We start from the raw sequence: 13,348 nt of genomic DNA, 5'->3' as shown, positions 1-13,348 counted from the left end.
GTCCTATCGCCCTTCGCGAAACCTACGCTCGACATGACCTCAGAGTCCTGAACAACTTCTAGGAAAGTCCCTATCAGGATGCGGAAGAGAAGAAAAGCATAGGGCAAGGCACTATACGCTAAAGACAGGCCTCAACCACATTTTTAATGCTTAATAGACAGTGGGCGATGTACAACCACACTGAGCACACAAGCAGCAGCAAGTAACGGTTCCTGCCTGCGGATTTGGTAAGGGTGGCTCCGAGGGCTGTTTTGTGACCGGAATACGTTTTGTGACCCGCCTTCAGGCAAGTACACGCTTGGGGCGTTTTCCAAAACTTGATGCTATTTAACAGGTTTCACAGCTTTGTCAATGGAAAAAAAACCACACCGCATTTCCAGGACCGCAGCACCGAACCGCCGGTGCCAGGCAGCACAGGTCAGTTCCGATACTCCCGGGTGTTTAGAAAAGGCCTAGAAAGGTGTTGGTTTTGTTTTGGCTTTTCCGTTTCAAAGACAAGTGAAAGTTCACCTTTTGACGTGAAACGGACTATTGTCCCAGCAGAGAAGCTAGGTACCCGGAGCCCAACACTGCTTGCTCTTACTAAGAATCAGGACTCGAACATGCAGACTCCGCATTTTAAAAAGTACATGCCTGATCCAGACGACAGCAGCTGCTTAAACAGCTGGATTGCTATTACTCTGAATGTTAAAACAGGAGTATAACAAAGATGAACCTCAGTTTGCTCAAGTGTCACAGGGCATGGTACACAGCTCCCACTTAATGGCGATACATGCCCAGAAAACCCTTACGCAGATACTTTGAAGCGCATTTCTGTTCCCAGACAGAATCTCTTATATTATAGACTATGACCATTACAGACACTTTCTCCTTTTTCACTTACACCTTTTCCGTTTCATAAGCTCAAGGAAATGTGATTTTTAAACTCAGATTCCTGATGAAAAGCTGTGGAGGCTCTGAACCCCCAGCTCCAGGTTTTAGTAGTTTTTATCTAAAAATAAATGCCACTGGAAGTACCCAGAAAGAACGGCCAGATGAAACATGCTCCACAGCGGGTACTCTCTTCTCACTCAGCAAAGCTGAGCCACAAGCGTCACCCATTCAGTATCACATCAAAAACTTTAGATGGAATCAAACCGGCTGAAAAAGGTTTTTTTGGCTCAAAAAAAAGCTTTAAGGAGTCAGTTTGCAAAGAAGCTTTCCCTAAGTACCTTAAAAGTGCCGCAATTCTGCGGCGTCTGCTGTAAGCATCTCACACTTGGCGGTTTGGCCAAAATAGCTAAACATTAACCTCTGTCACTGCTACTCAGTTTTAACTGTTTGGAGTCCAAATAAATACTCATATCTGTCAGGCACAGATGAGAAGCAGACTGGGCTTGAACAGACAAGAGTTGGTTCTAGGGAACAGCAACTTCTATTGAGGGTTACCACAACTTCTCCCTTAAAACGCACACACAAACATTACATTACAAAAGGAAATAACCCTGGCGTATTTCCCCCAGGATTTCAACTTTTTAACATTCCGATGCCTGCCGTCCGAGTCAGGCAGCCACAAACAGATCGACCACCTTAGTTAGTCTCTTGCACCAGAATACTTCCCCAAGACGAAGGGCCCTGGAAAGCCCTTTCTCTGCTTTGCGCGCCAGCCCAAAGAAGAGCCAACTTTCCACCCGCAGCTTGGATGGAAGTCCCCTCCGTTCCCAAAACGGCCTGCGAGCGTGAGCCCTCTGGCAAGTGTACCGCTGCAGCAAAGGGGCAGGTAGCTCTGCGTGAACCTGGCAGTCAGTGGTCAGCTCCGGCAGGATCCTGGGAAGGAGCCTCTGTCCCACAGCTTCCCTGAACCGGGACCGCAAGCAACAGAGGAGAGTTTGTACGGAGCTTTTCAGCACTCTGTGGTTGTAAGTCACTGCTTGAGCCCTCGTATCAGAAAGGCCCAGGGAGGGAGTCTTTCATCTGTCCAACAGCTTCCAAAAGAGCATTTAACATTTCACCACGGTGGTGGCCTCCTTTACTCCTCCGCTCCCATCGCTCCGCTGTCGGCTTGTCTCTGGCCTCTTGCAACTTCCTTGCTGTCCTCTATCATGGAGTCGGAGGGGCACCACCAAATACGTGCATAAAAGGCAACACACGTGGATTCTGTCTCTGGTGGTTTTGTTTGCAGACTAAAAATACCAAACAAGCTGGAGGAAAAGTCTGCAAACAGTATTCCAAAGCAGGTCTGCCGCTGCTATTGATCACCTTCCAGGAAAGCACAGAGCAGATCAGCAAGTCCTCGGGGCAACTGGGCAGGGGGAGCAGAGCAGGGGAGCCGCATGCTTTCAGTCCTGCTAGTGGGTGAGACTTACTCTCTCCCTTAAATTGAGAAGGGGAGCCCGCATCCGGTTTCAACTGGGAAACTGAAAAGCACACAACAGCCATAAACAAATGGCAAGAGGCCAGCCCACAGCGGAAGCGTGATCTCCCAGAAAAGAGAAGGATTAGCCACACTTCCCCCCCCCGCCCCTCTAATCAAAGTACTCTGAGACCTTGAAAACATAAAGGACTTGCCCAGTATTTCACCTAGGAGGAATGGAGGGATAACCCTAGAGAAAGCACTACGATACAGCGTACAGCTATAGTGCAGAGGGACGGACAACCCACTGCAGAGTGCTCCTACCTGGTATAACCTGATGATATGTGGGTGGCAAAGCATCTTCATGATCTGAACTTCTCTAAATATCTTCTTCAGGTTCTCTTCATCCAGCTGTGTCTTATCAATGATCTTTATGGCAACCTAGCAGAAGGGGAAACAAAAGAGAGGTCACTGACCCAATCGCGCATTAGGAAAAGCATTTTTAAAAACAAATACTGCATATAAGGCCCTGCTGGGCTGTACAAAACCAGAATGCATCGTCCCTGCCTCAGAGGGCCTGGGATCTCTGAGCAGCCTCCCAGAATCCAGCCAGCTTGCCACAAGCTGGGCAGGAAGAAGCTTTGTTTCCTAGCTCAGCATATTTTCCCTACAGAGGGTATCTCGTTAGGAGAGCAGTGTTGCAGGAGGCAGCGGGATTTTTAGGCTGTTGCCCATTGCCGCAGTACAGTGTGTTCACAGACGCACCCAATACTGTGCTGAAAAGCAAGTTATTTCTGAACTCCTGGATATATTTCAAGCGAGCCCGAACATTTCTTCTGTTTGCTCAAAGGAACCGGTTTCCTAGATCTCACCACCCAGCTTCGCTCTTCAGCCTCGCCACTGCCGTGTTATCCTACCGCTGGAGGATGTGCCCAAACACCGGCCCGAGGGCTGCAGTGCTTCGGCATAAAAGCAGCAAGACAGACGGAGGAGTTGCCAGCTAGCCACGCGGAGGGGGAACGGCTTTCAGGGACTGAAATCCGGGCGCAAGCGGAATGGACTCTATTGCATTATCCACACAACATCTCACTATAACAGGGCTGATAAACGTGAGCGGGGATGGAAATGCGGAGGGGTTCAGGCTTCTAACAATCGCGGTATTTATTTATCTATTTTAAAACAGAAGTGCTCTATAACGCTACACAAACGTAGTTTAAACAAGCCTAAGTGCTTCCAGCCAGCTGCTCTCCAGCCTCGAAGACTTCCTCGCTTCTCTTCCCTCCACCTTCCCCGAGTCCTTCCCCGGTGCTGGCGGCTCCAAGCTCTTTTGGGCACGGACAGTAAAGCCAGCAGACTCCAAACAGGGAGACACTTCTCTGCTAAAAAGCACCTCCTCTCAAGTCCACTGTAGGAAAGTAATTTGTTTCATCCAACACGCACAGATAATAAGGAAAGGAATCTTCTCCAGAAGGCCTCATTTAGCACAGGAGAAAAGGCAATTTTCTCAGCCAGTGCGATACGTTGCTGAAGCAAACAGCTGAGAGAAAAGGCTGCTCTTACTGGCAGAGGAGCATTTGCACTGCTTCTTCTAAATCAGATTTCAGCCTTGAATTAATAAGTACCTTCCTCCCCACCAAGAAACATCAGTGCGAGCGAGCAGCTATAGTATGCCAGCCTAGTTCAAGATTTGTGGGCTGAATTAACATCCACCAGCAAGTTTTCTCGCTTAGAGACGGCACTCTCCCTGGGAAAAGAACCGCTTCTACAAATCTTCTCCCGGTTGCTTTGCTAAAGCATAATTTACAAAACCTCCGTCAAGGAAGACTGCAGAATCATGCAAAGACATGGGGAAGGGCATGCAAAGCAGCACTGCGGTAAAAAATGCTGATGATGCACAACCAGAAAGATTTGACACAGGAGCCCAAAGCCCAATTACAGAAATGCTTAGCTTGTAACAGACTCCAGCGTTCGCTAGGGACGAGGACAAGTGCTCCACACACAGAGGCGTGCCATGTCCACAGACAAAAAACCACGGTGGCACACGATCCGAAACACATGTATTTCTCCTCTAGCGCCAAACCCCAAGTGCAATGTTAAGTGATGCTCTAACAGACATGGTGCTGTTTGGAGAAAAAGAATAAAATTAAAAAAAAAAAAAAAAAAGGATCTTTAGGATCTTTAAGGGAACAATCTGAAGCACATAAAAATTAAGCTTCATATTTTATGATAAAATCCTTGCCAGGGGAATAACTGCCCTGCATGTAAGCAGAACACAGCAGAATCCCAAAAAGGCACCAAGTACAATAAGCTGTTTCTTTGATTTGAAACCCTTAATTCAGAGTACAGGAACGATTCCAGACTTCTAAGTCACTGAGCATGCTTCCTACAGCAAGAACAGAAGCTGAAAGGCAGCCAGGTCTGGCACTCAGCACTAGAAGCTGCTGGCAGGAACGGGGCTAGAGCCGAGACACACGGTGAAATGGCAGAATCGGACCCCGCTCCGTGACGCTACCAAGCGCTAACCGGCAGTGATTAACAGGGTGATGAGCCGCTGCTGTCCTGTTCTAGGCTGGCAGTGCTCTGGGCTGCAGCTCATCCTCTGCTGAGGAGCAGACAGGCGAGAAGCGCATGTTTCATTAGCTATGGTTCTGGCAGATCTGCACCGTGTAGTTTCAAGGACAACACTCAGGCGTGGACTGGGGAAGTTAAGAGAGCCAGAGGGGGCTTGGAGAGTACTCACTACGTGCTTTTCACCAAGGATTTTCCCTGCAAGAACAAGCTTTTGTAAAGCTTAAACCAATATACATAAAAAACTAAGAGAAGCTTCCTCAAAGAGTGAAGCCAAGATGTCTACCAAGAGACGTGAGTCATTTTCAGGCACAAATACATACATGAAAATCCACAGATCTGGAGTTTTCCTAAGCTCCTTACTCATTTCCCAGCTCTGTATTTGCTCTGAGGAAATCTCATTTCCCAGCTTAATTATACAGCCTGAGTTGACACTCTTGGCCAAGTTCAAGGCATGCAGAGCATTTGATTGACTATAGCTTGGTCGGTAGGGCCAGAGAGAAGAGAACCACCGAATTACTCTGGTTTTCTCTCTGATAACGCTGGGCAGGGAGAACCGGGCTGCCGTCTCACCTGCTTGCCTGCCCCAGGCTTGTCACCTTGCTATGCTGTGTGCTTTACACGCGGTGCCCTGAAACTCCACGCCCGCAAGACACACAATACCTGAATCGGTAGCAGAGGAACACGAACGCCAGCCAGAAGATGTCTTCTTGTGAAGGATCTCAGCGTGAGTTCGGCCAAACGGGCGGCCCTTGGGCAAACCTAAACCCATCCTCAAAAGCTATGAGGAGGAGAGACCTGGCATTTCTGAAGAGGTTTCTTCAAAACGTTTTCATTCCATTCAAATGCCTCCAGCAACTGATGTAATATAAAAGGTAAAAGTCTCCCGAAAAAGCCTGGGGAAACCACCTTGTGCTCCGGTTTCGGGAAATTCAGAGCTTCCTCATGAACGTGCGAGGGTGGAAGCAGGAAATCCCCTCCGCGCTCGCCGCAGAAGGGAGAGCGCAGGGAATTTCAGGGGTGGGGGCTTGCGTTTCACCTGGGGCTTTGCGGAGGGACTCTGGTTGGTTGGTTTCAGAGGTTCGCTCTTTGGTTTGTTTCAGAGGACTGCTTTTTTCCAGAGGGAAAGAGTGGCTTAAAGGCTTTCCAGAACAGACCAAGTTGGTTTCTCCATTCCTGCATTTCCCAGCTGGCTAATATTCTCCCTTCCCTTGAAAGATGATTCAGGATTTCAACAGAAAAAAGACTGGCTGAAGTCCTCTGGTCACACCAGCCAGACTGACTTCATCTAAAACTCAGTTGCAGGGAAACAGCCACAATGGATTCAGCCCTGCTAAGCGCACGCTTTCCTTCCTCTGGGAAAGTCCGCCCTGCCTAAGCCTCCCGACCAGGAAAGAGCCCTGCAACTGCACACCCTCCTCCTCCTGGGTCTTGCTCCATCCTCCACGCCGTCGCTGCGGGTCATCCACGCCGTCGCTGCGGGTTACCCACGCAGGCTGGCAGCTTTTGGTTGCAGTTCTTCCTGCTCGCAGTAACTTGCTGCTGCCATCACAAAACCGTCTCACCCCGGTAGAAAGCATCAAGAAAGTACGGGCAGATAGGTTTCCCGCTCCAGCCAAAGGGAACAGTAATGTTTACGGCACCACTAGAACTAGAGCTCTGTAATATTACTTATTCAAAAAGAATGATTTTCAGATAGTCTCATGAAAGAGCAAAAGAACCCCAAACCCAGAATCAAGCACATTCCCTCACGCTCACCAACACCAGATAAAATATAGATAGGAGAGAGCAAGACTAAACATCATTAAATAAAGCACAAATTCAGCTGCAATTAGAAGTGGAAGAAAACCATGATCGAATTTCTTAAACCGTGAAATAGTATAAAAATGAGTCTGAAAAATTAACTATTCTTTCATCAGAAGTTAATGACGCTTACAGGCAGTAGGATATATGCCAAGTCTGGATCATACATGCTGCTACCAATTAACAAAATATTGCCTCCATTTCTAAACATTTCATTTTTTTTTTCATTCTTGGATCCAAGCAAGACTTACGCTAGTAATTTCAGGAAGAAATCGTTATTTGGAAGAAATGTTAAGCTGCTAAAAATAACAGTTGGTAAAGAGAGGGCAAGGTGCTCAAACTGATGCCTGCAAGTCACGGCGGAAGTCGTGCTCTCGGCAGCCAGGCGGCTTGTCCATTTTATTTCCAGATTTTTCTTCTCCTGGTGCACTACAGCTGAATACTGCTCTGTATTTTTTTTTTTAAATTCTAAAGCTGTGCCGAGTACGGGTGCATGCCAGGCAAAAGCCTTGTGAGAAGTAGCGGAAATTTCAACCACCGATTAGCACAAAAGCAAAAGGGGTAGTTGAGGAACTAAAGGAGAAGTACTGAAACTCTGGAAGGCCAAAAGGGCACAAGCACTTATCACCGATATCAGCATGTCCCCCTGCATCACACGGGAAGTCAGGAGGGACGGAAACTACTTTTCAGGCCAGGACAGCAAGTTGCTTTCACTGCACCCCAAGAGGCTCGCAGACATGAGCCCCCAGGCTTCCCGAGCGAGCCCGGGCTGCCCCAAGCACCGACCATTTTCTGCATCCCAGCATACAGAGCCTTTGGATTTCCCAGCTATCAAAACCATAGGGTTCTCCTGAAGTTGTCAAAGCATAAACAAAATTATAAGTTCCTATTTTGCACTCAGAGATCAGATTTTAAAATCTGGTGGCCGCCAGAGCTAGAAGATCACGCCAAGGGTGAGAGTCTCCTAAATGAGGCACAGGTCTTGGTACAGGAGAGAATACCTACTTGCAGGAATTACAATTTATATAGACATCCTGTTTATCAGCTAAGCGTGGCCAATATTCATACAGACTTCCTTGAATCAATACTGCCCTGCCAACAAGAAGGGAAATAAATTGCTGGGAGCCGAGGCGGACGGGCAGGAGGAGGACGGGGGCGGCACGGGGGCAGGGAGAGGACAGCCACCCTGCTCTTAACTGCTCCAGCTTCTTGGGAAGTATCTGAGAGAGGGAAAAAGGTAGGAGCAACGAGTCTGTTTTCAGTGGAAAGGAGCCACGAAGCAGCGAGCGTTTCCTTTTTCTTCTGTGCAGTGAACAAAGGAAAAAGCTAAAGACCCTGTCCTGGGCTAACACCTATTACTTATACCACACATTTGCTTAGATCTAATTATGACTATAATTAAACTATAATGGAAATTTCCTGCATGGATATCACTCCATAAAGAAACCACCTTTTCCATTTCAGTGCAGTTGTTTCTATAGCGGCGTAAGGTAAAACCAGGAAAAAGCCCACTTCTTTCGGAATGCGGCCATGTGCTCAGCCTAATCAGTAACAGTGATAAAAGTATAATTACGCCAGTAAGCGTTCCCGTAAGTCAGCAATCGATCTCCTCAATGTAACAAGAGCCAACAGATGGCACCGACAAATTGACTGCATTGAAAAAAATCAGCATGTTTATTGAGAAGAAACACATTTCCTAGAATTGTTCCGAGGAGTCCTCCTGCTCCAAACTCCTCCTGGAAAACCCTCAGTAAACATTCACTGATGCCTTCTGCCGCAGACGAACATGTCCGTGCAACTTGGTTCCCGCGTTGCTCTGTGAGGGCACACGGCAGAGCACGACTGAACGAAAAGCTGCCGCCGGTGCAGGTCTTCGGAGTAATAAATGAATAAGCCTGGAGAAGGCCAATCGAAATGCAAAGGCACCTGAACTCCTACATTTGCAAGTTATGCCAGCTGAGAAGCGCTCTCCTTTCCATCCGCTAGAGCTACAGTCTCACTAGGCTGATAACATGAGCCGTCAGAGGGATGGACAGGGAAGAGCTGCTCTTTCCAGCTGCTCCTGCCTGCCAGAAGCACTTGGGAAGCTCGGGAACATGGCCTGGTTGGATTAAGCACCTGCTGGAGGGGTAAAAATCACTCCAGTAAGCAGATACCAAAGCTGCCCAGGACCTTCAGGAGAACTCCAATAGCAGAGACCAGAATTAGGGGGGGGGGAGAAAAATAAAGAGAAAAACCTGATGTCAGCAGCAGGTGCAACTGCAAAAAGCATGGCAGTCCCAGCCCAGCGCCGACAGCACAGCACACCTCAGGAAACCTCTAGGGTATGATCATATCTAGATGTTAAATACAGCATCCTCCATACCTTCTCCCTGCTGCAAGTGGGACGGCGAGCATTAAGCTGCTGCAATGCACCGACCGAGGGGCTGACCTGCACCACGCTACACGCTCCAGTGTCATCACGTACCCCGTGCCGTAGATCGGGCTTCGCCATGGCCTTTTTCCCCCCCATTAGAGCTGTCTAGTCAGAAGAGCTCTGCAGACCAGATAAGCAAGCAAGTATATACAGAAGATGATCTGCATATTGGCTACATGTAGAGGCACTTAACCGGCATATGGGCACACGGCTGTGATAAAAACAGAACTTGAACTCTGGGCTACCGTAGGTTGCGTCCCTTTTCGGGAACTCAGTTTGATAGATGTCGCTCTACAGCAACGCCGCGCTTCCATATGGACAGTCGGATGGCAGAGGCACATGTTTTTCAGGCAAGCTGTCATCACAAGTCTGCTTGTGTGTTTAAGGTCACTAAAAGTGATCTCTCTAGAGGCAAATAGGCAATTTGTACAATTTTCAGTCATAAGAAAATGCTTGACAAAAAGATGCGCTCTAACTGACATTCTAGATACCCAGACAATAGCTTGTTACTGAACTGGCGAGACTTCTCTTGACAAGCTCGTGGGCAAAACAGAGGCATCTCCTCCTCGGAATTAACTAACGAGCAGAATCCACCCAACTAAGAGTGATGTAGCAGATAAAACTAGGCCATTCTGCAGCAAAATCAGTGGCTTTTGGAGGTGGCAGAAACACAAATATTGGCAGCAACTGAGCGCAGGAAACCGTGGACCAAAATGCGTATAGAAAAGTTGCATTTGCTCAGGAAGGAAGTTATCACCTTGTCCACATCCCTCTTCGGAATCAATGCAGAGACTTGTGTCTTGCACAAGGTGAAGAAAATACCGATGGTGTTTTGAGAAAAGTCAATACGTCCAAATCCTCTTGGCCTGCTGCAATGTTAATACCCTGCTTGTGTGAATGCTGTTCTCCGCTATGACCTTTCCTTGTCCCCAGGGGAACAGAACTGGGATTTCAATGACAGAGGCACAAACCCCACATTTACATCTACAGCTCAGCACACCAGCTAAACCCAGTTAAGAAAATCTCATCATTTCAGTGCATGTACAGCAGCCTACAAATGCGGTTGGAACTGTCGCAGCCAGAGGAAACTCATCTACAACACCCTCTAGGAGCCCAGCCTTTACCCGTGCTGACAACCAAAATACCAGTTCCTCATTTTCCAGTCTCTTATTAACGCTACACTAGCAGCTGCAGCTTCTCTTTTCAAAAAGAAACTCTCAAACACATGCAAGAGGTGAATGCCCCCGCCTGAAACACACTGCTTCACAGCATGAGCTTCAGTGTCAAACGGTGACTTAATCCCAAATGCAAACGCTTTCTGTTCCTTTCCCGAAAGATGCAAGGGATGACAGGTACGCTCTCGCACGTTCGGCCACAGCAAGTGAGAGGTCACGTTCTGCAAGCAACGAGCAAGCTTGATCGCATTGCTAAAACTGGCTTCCAGGAAGCGTATTCCCCTCCGCTTGTCACAGTTACCTTGCATCACAGGTCAGCAACAGTGCGGTTCTGCAGAGCTTCTCCTCATTATTTCATCACTTGGGGTAACAGTAGGGAGACAGCAGAGAGATTCTAAGTTACCTCAGAATCTGCCGAACATGCTAACATAAACTACATCGCAGGCTTGCTGACAGCATTAAGGGCGTTAAGACTGCAGAGGAAGGCGAGGGAAACGTAACTGGAGACGCCAATTAGATAAACAAACGCTTTCAGTGCACGAAGAACCTCCTGCTGCAAATCGGAGGTGCTGCAAGTGCAAGTTCTTTGGCTTGCAGCGGGGACACACCACGAAGCATCGCCTCAGACTGCGCACACAGACTTGGGAAGAGGCAGGGCAGAGGGACAGGCTGCAGCACCTCGCGCAGCACCGCGCCAGCCAGCTGCCGCTGGTTTGCTGTGCAGAGCGCGTCTAGGCTGTACCGTATTACTACGTACGCTACAAAACCCGACGGCTGCTCGCTGAGTTGCCTGGGCTTCAGGCTGACCAGAACTCCAGAGGACCAAACTGTGGCCAAGGAGGTCAGCCATCCACAGCTTAAGCACAGGAATCCCTTAAGCTACACCACATCTACCTCCAGCCTTCATCCTTCTCAAAGGCAATCTCTTCTACGCCCCGGTCAGACAGTGAATCTCCTGGTCCCAGCCACTACTGCCTTTTCTTCCTCAGCCACAGCAAGAGACTACACTGGATTGAGCTGAGGGCAGAGCAAGTCTTAACAAACCAGAGTAGCTAGCCACACCTAACCAATTCAAACAACAGCACGGCATATTCACACAACTCCGTCTCTTCTACATTTCACCAGGTTTACATTGTGCCGTGTTTACATTACAACTGACCTCTCCATCTTTTCATTTAGCACTCTGTTACAAGAGGAGAAAAGCCCTCCAGCTCCACGGCTTCAGCTGACATTTGTGCCAGTAATCTGTTTTTAGTTCAGAAGCCTTATAAAATTACTATAATGCTTAACAGATGCAAGTCTAAGAACTTCACAGGAGTCAGAACCATGAATTAGAGGTGGTATGGAGAATTATTTATTTATCCTAGTCGAGGAAAAAAAACAAACCACACCCAAAAATGCCAGCCTACAGCGATGGCCTGTACTACTACACTTAAATATGTCCACATGTCCATCCACAGACAGCAGGCACGAAAAACTGAATGCCTGGGGATGTGACTTCATTGAACTCCTTCGTACCTTGAGTACAAATGCAGAATATTTAAGAACCGGTATTAAAAGTTAGCTTAAGCCTAAGGGAAAAAAGCTGAGGTAAGAGCCAAGTGAAGGCCCCTCTCCCCCCCTTCACAGCTCTTCCTTGACTTCTTTACGTCTTGTTTCTGCCTCAGGATCTTTGATCTAACGAGAGTCTTTCTGCAGCAGAGATTGAGATCTCCCAAACCAGTGCGTGCTGTAATCGGTTCACAAAACTCAAGTCGCAAATTAGGCCGCTATCTGGCCAAATCTAACCTGAGCTGCAGGTGTAAAACACATCATACAGACGTTTAATGGGAAAGCAGCTTTCGCTTGTAGCATTAGCAGTGGCCCTACAGTAATTACAGGGGGATCTACCGAGGCAATGCAAGTACTGCGTGGGTTTGCTGGAGTGAAAGGAATGAAAATTCAGCAATGAGCACTGCTGTGGTTCAGCCGTACGATCTGCTGACAGTCTGCAGCGCTACCTCCATGGGTTCTATGCAAATTAAAAGCAATCCTGGCACTTACTACACAAAGACTGCACTTGCTAATTAAAACCGGTTTTTGAATGAGCTTAGTTAAACTAGCGCAGAACCTTATGGAGGTACATTTAAATTGATGTAGACCGGTTAACTAGTCAAATGCGATGTGAAAAAGCAGATCCCGCTTGTCACATAGGCTTGACTATTCTGTAGAGGAGGCTCAGATCCAGGCACTCTGGCCAGCAGACGTGAACGCAGCATTTCTGCTTCGGTCCGACCAGACTCTCGCTTATGCTACAGCTCAGCCTCCCAGCAACCTGCACACAAGCAAAGCCAAGAGGGGAATCAAAACCTGGGAGGACGCTTGCCCACCTTGGTCTCCTTTCAATACAGGTTACCCTCCAACTCAGGGCATCGTGTGCAAACTGTTTTCTTAATCGCTCTCCACCCATAAAGTAATTAAGCAGCTGAACTTTCGTCCAAAAGCACAGAGGCAGCAAGGTCGGGCCACGTCTGCGCAGTGCTGGCCATCAGGATGTGGCACCGACCTCGTTTTAAACCAAGGCGAATGGAAGAAAGGTCTGGGAAAATAAGATGACAACACAGGACGTTCTTGCCTGTATCTGCCGTATTTCCCACACGCGTAGAGCAGCGCGCATCGCGCTGCACGTAGGAGGGGAAGCCCAAAGCAGCTCGCACGTGCTCCGCTCCGCACCTTGGCAGCGATGGAAAGAGCTGAGCATCTGAGGGGGAGAGGGAGAGGAGGGGGAGAGCCGCAAGGACGTCACGGGGCAGAATCCTGCAGGAGGCCGGGTTGCCTGGAGACAGAGCCGGCAGCAGGAGGAAAAGCCGTTGCCGAGAAGAAAAGTCGAAACGCCTTTCACAAGCGGAGTTCCATCCCATGCCCCGGCACACGGTCACTGAGGGGAGGTTAATCGGAAAGGACATCGTCATCCAACACGGCCGTGGTTGTTCCAGGTTTCTTCTGAAAACTGCATTCGTGACTCTGCCCAAGTGTTTCACATTGAATGTAAAGTTTTTAGCGAACTCAAGTATA

At 48.4% G+C, this 13,348-nt stretch overlaps 1 protein-coding gene across 6 annotated transcripts in view; it reads right to left on the bottom strand.

Annotated features, from left to right (window-relative positions):
* SIK3 (SIK family kinase 3) overlaps positions 1 to 13,348 on the bottom strand; it is a 91,596-nt gene that overhangs the window by 39,523 nt on the left and 38,725 nt on the right. For 5 of the 6 annotated variants that reach the window (XM_072884487.1, XM_072884488.1, XM_072884489.1 and 2 more), the window contains exon 2: positions 2,657 to 2,773. In XM_072884487.1, coding sequence (XP_072740588.1) covers positions 2,657 to 2,698 — 42 coding nt within the window. In that variant the 5' untranslated portion in view covers positions 2,699 to 2,773. Of the gene's footprint in view, positions 1 to 1,568; positions 2,397 to 2,656; positions 2,774 to 13,348 lie in introns of those variants that run through there. The other variant, XM_072884483.1, reaches the window with a different exon arrangement.

The sequence above is a fragment of the Ciconia boyciana genome, chromosome 20, assembly GCF_034638445.1.
Source record: "Ciconia boyciana chromosome 20, ASM3463844v1, whole genome shotgun sequence".
NCBI classification, from domain to species: domain Eukaryota; kingdom Metazoa; phylum Chordata; class Aves; order Ciconiiformes; family Ciconiidae; genus Ciconia; species Ciconia boyciana.
Note: the sequence above shows the minus strand (reverse complement) of the source record. Positions and strands in the feature narration are given on the sequence as shown.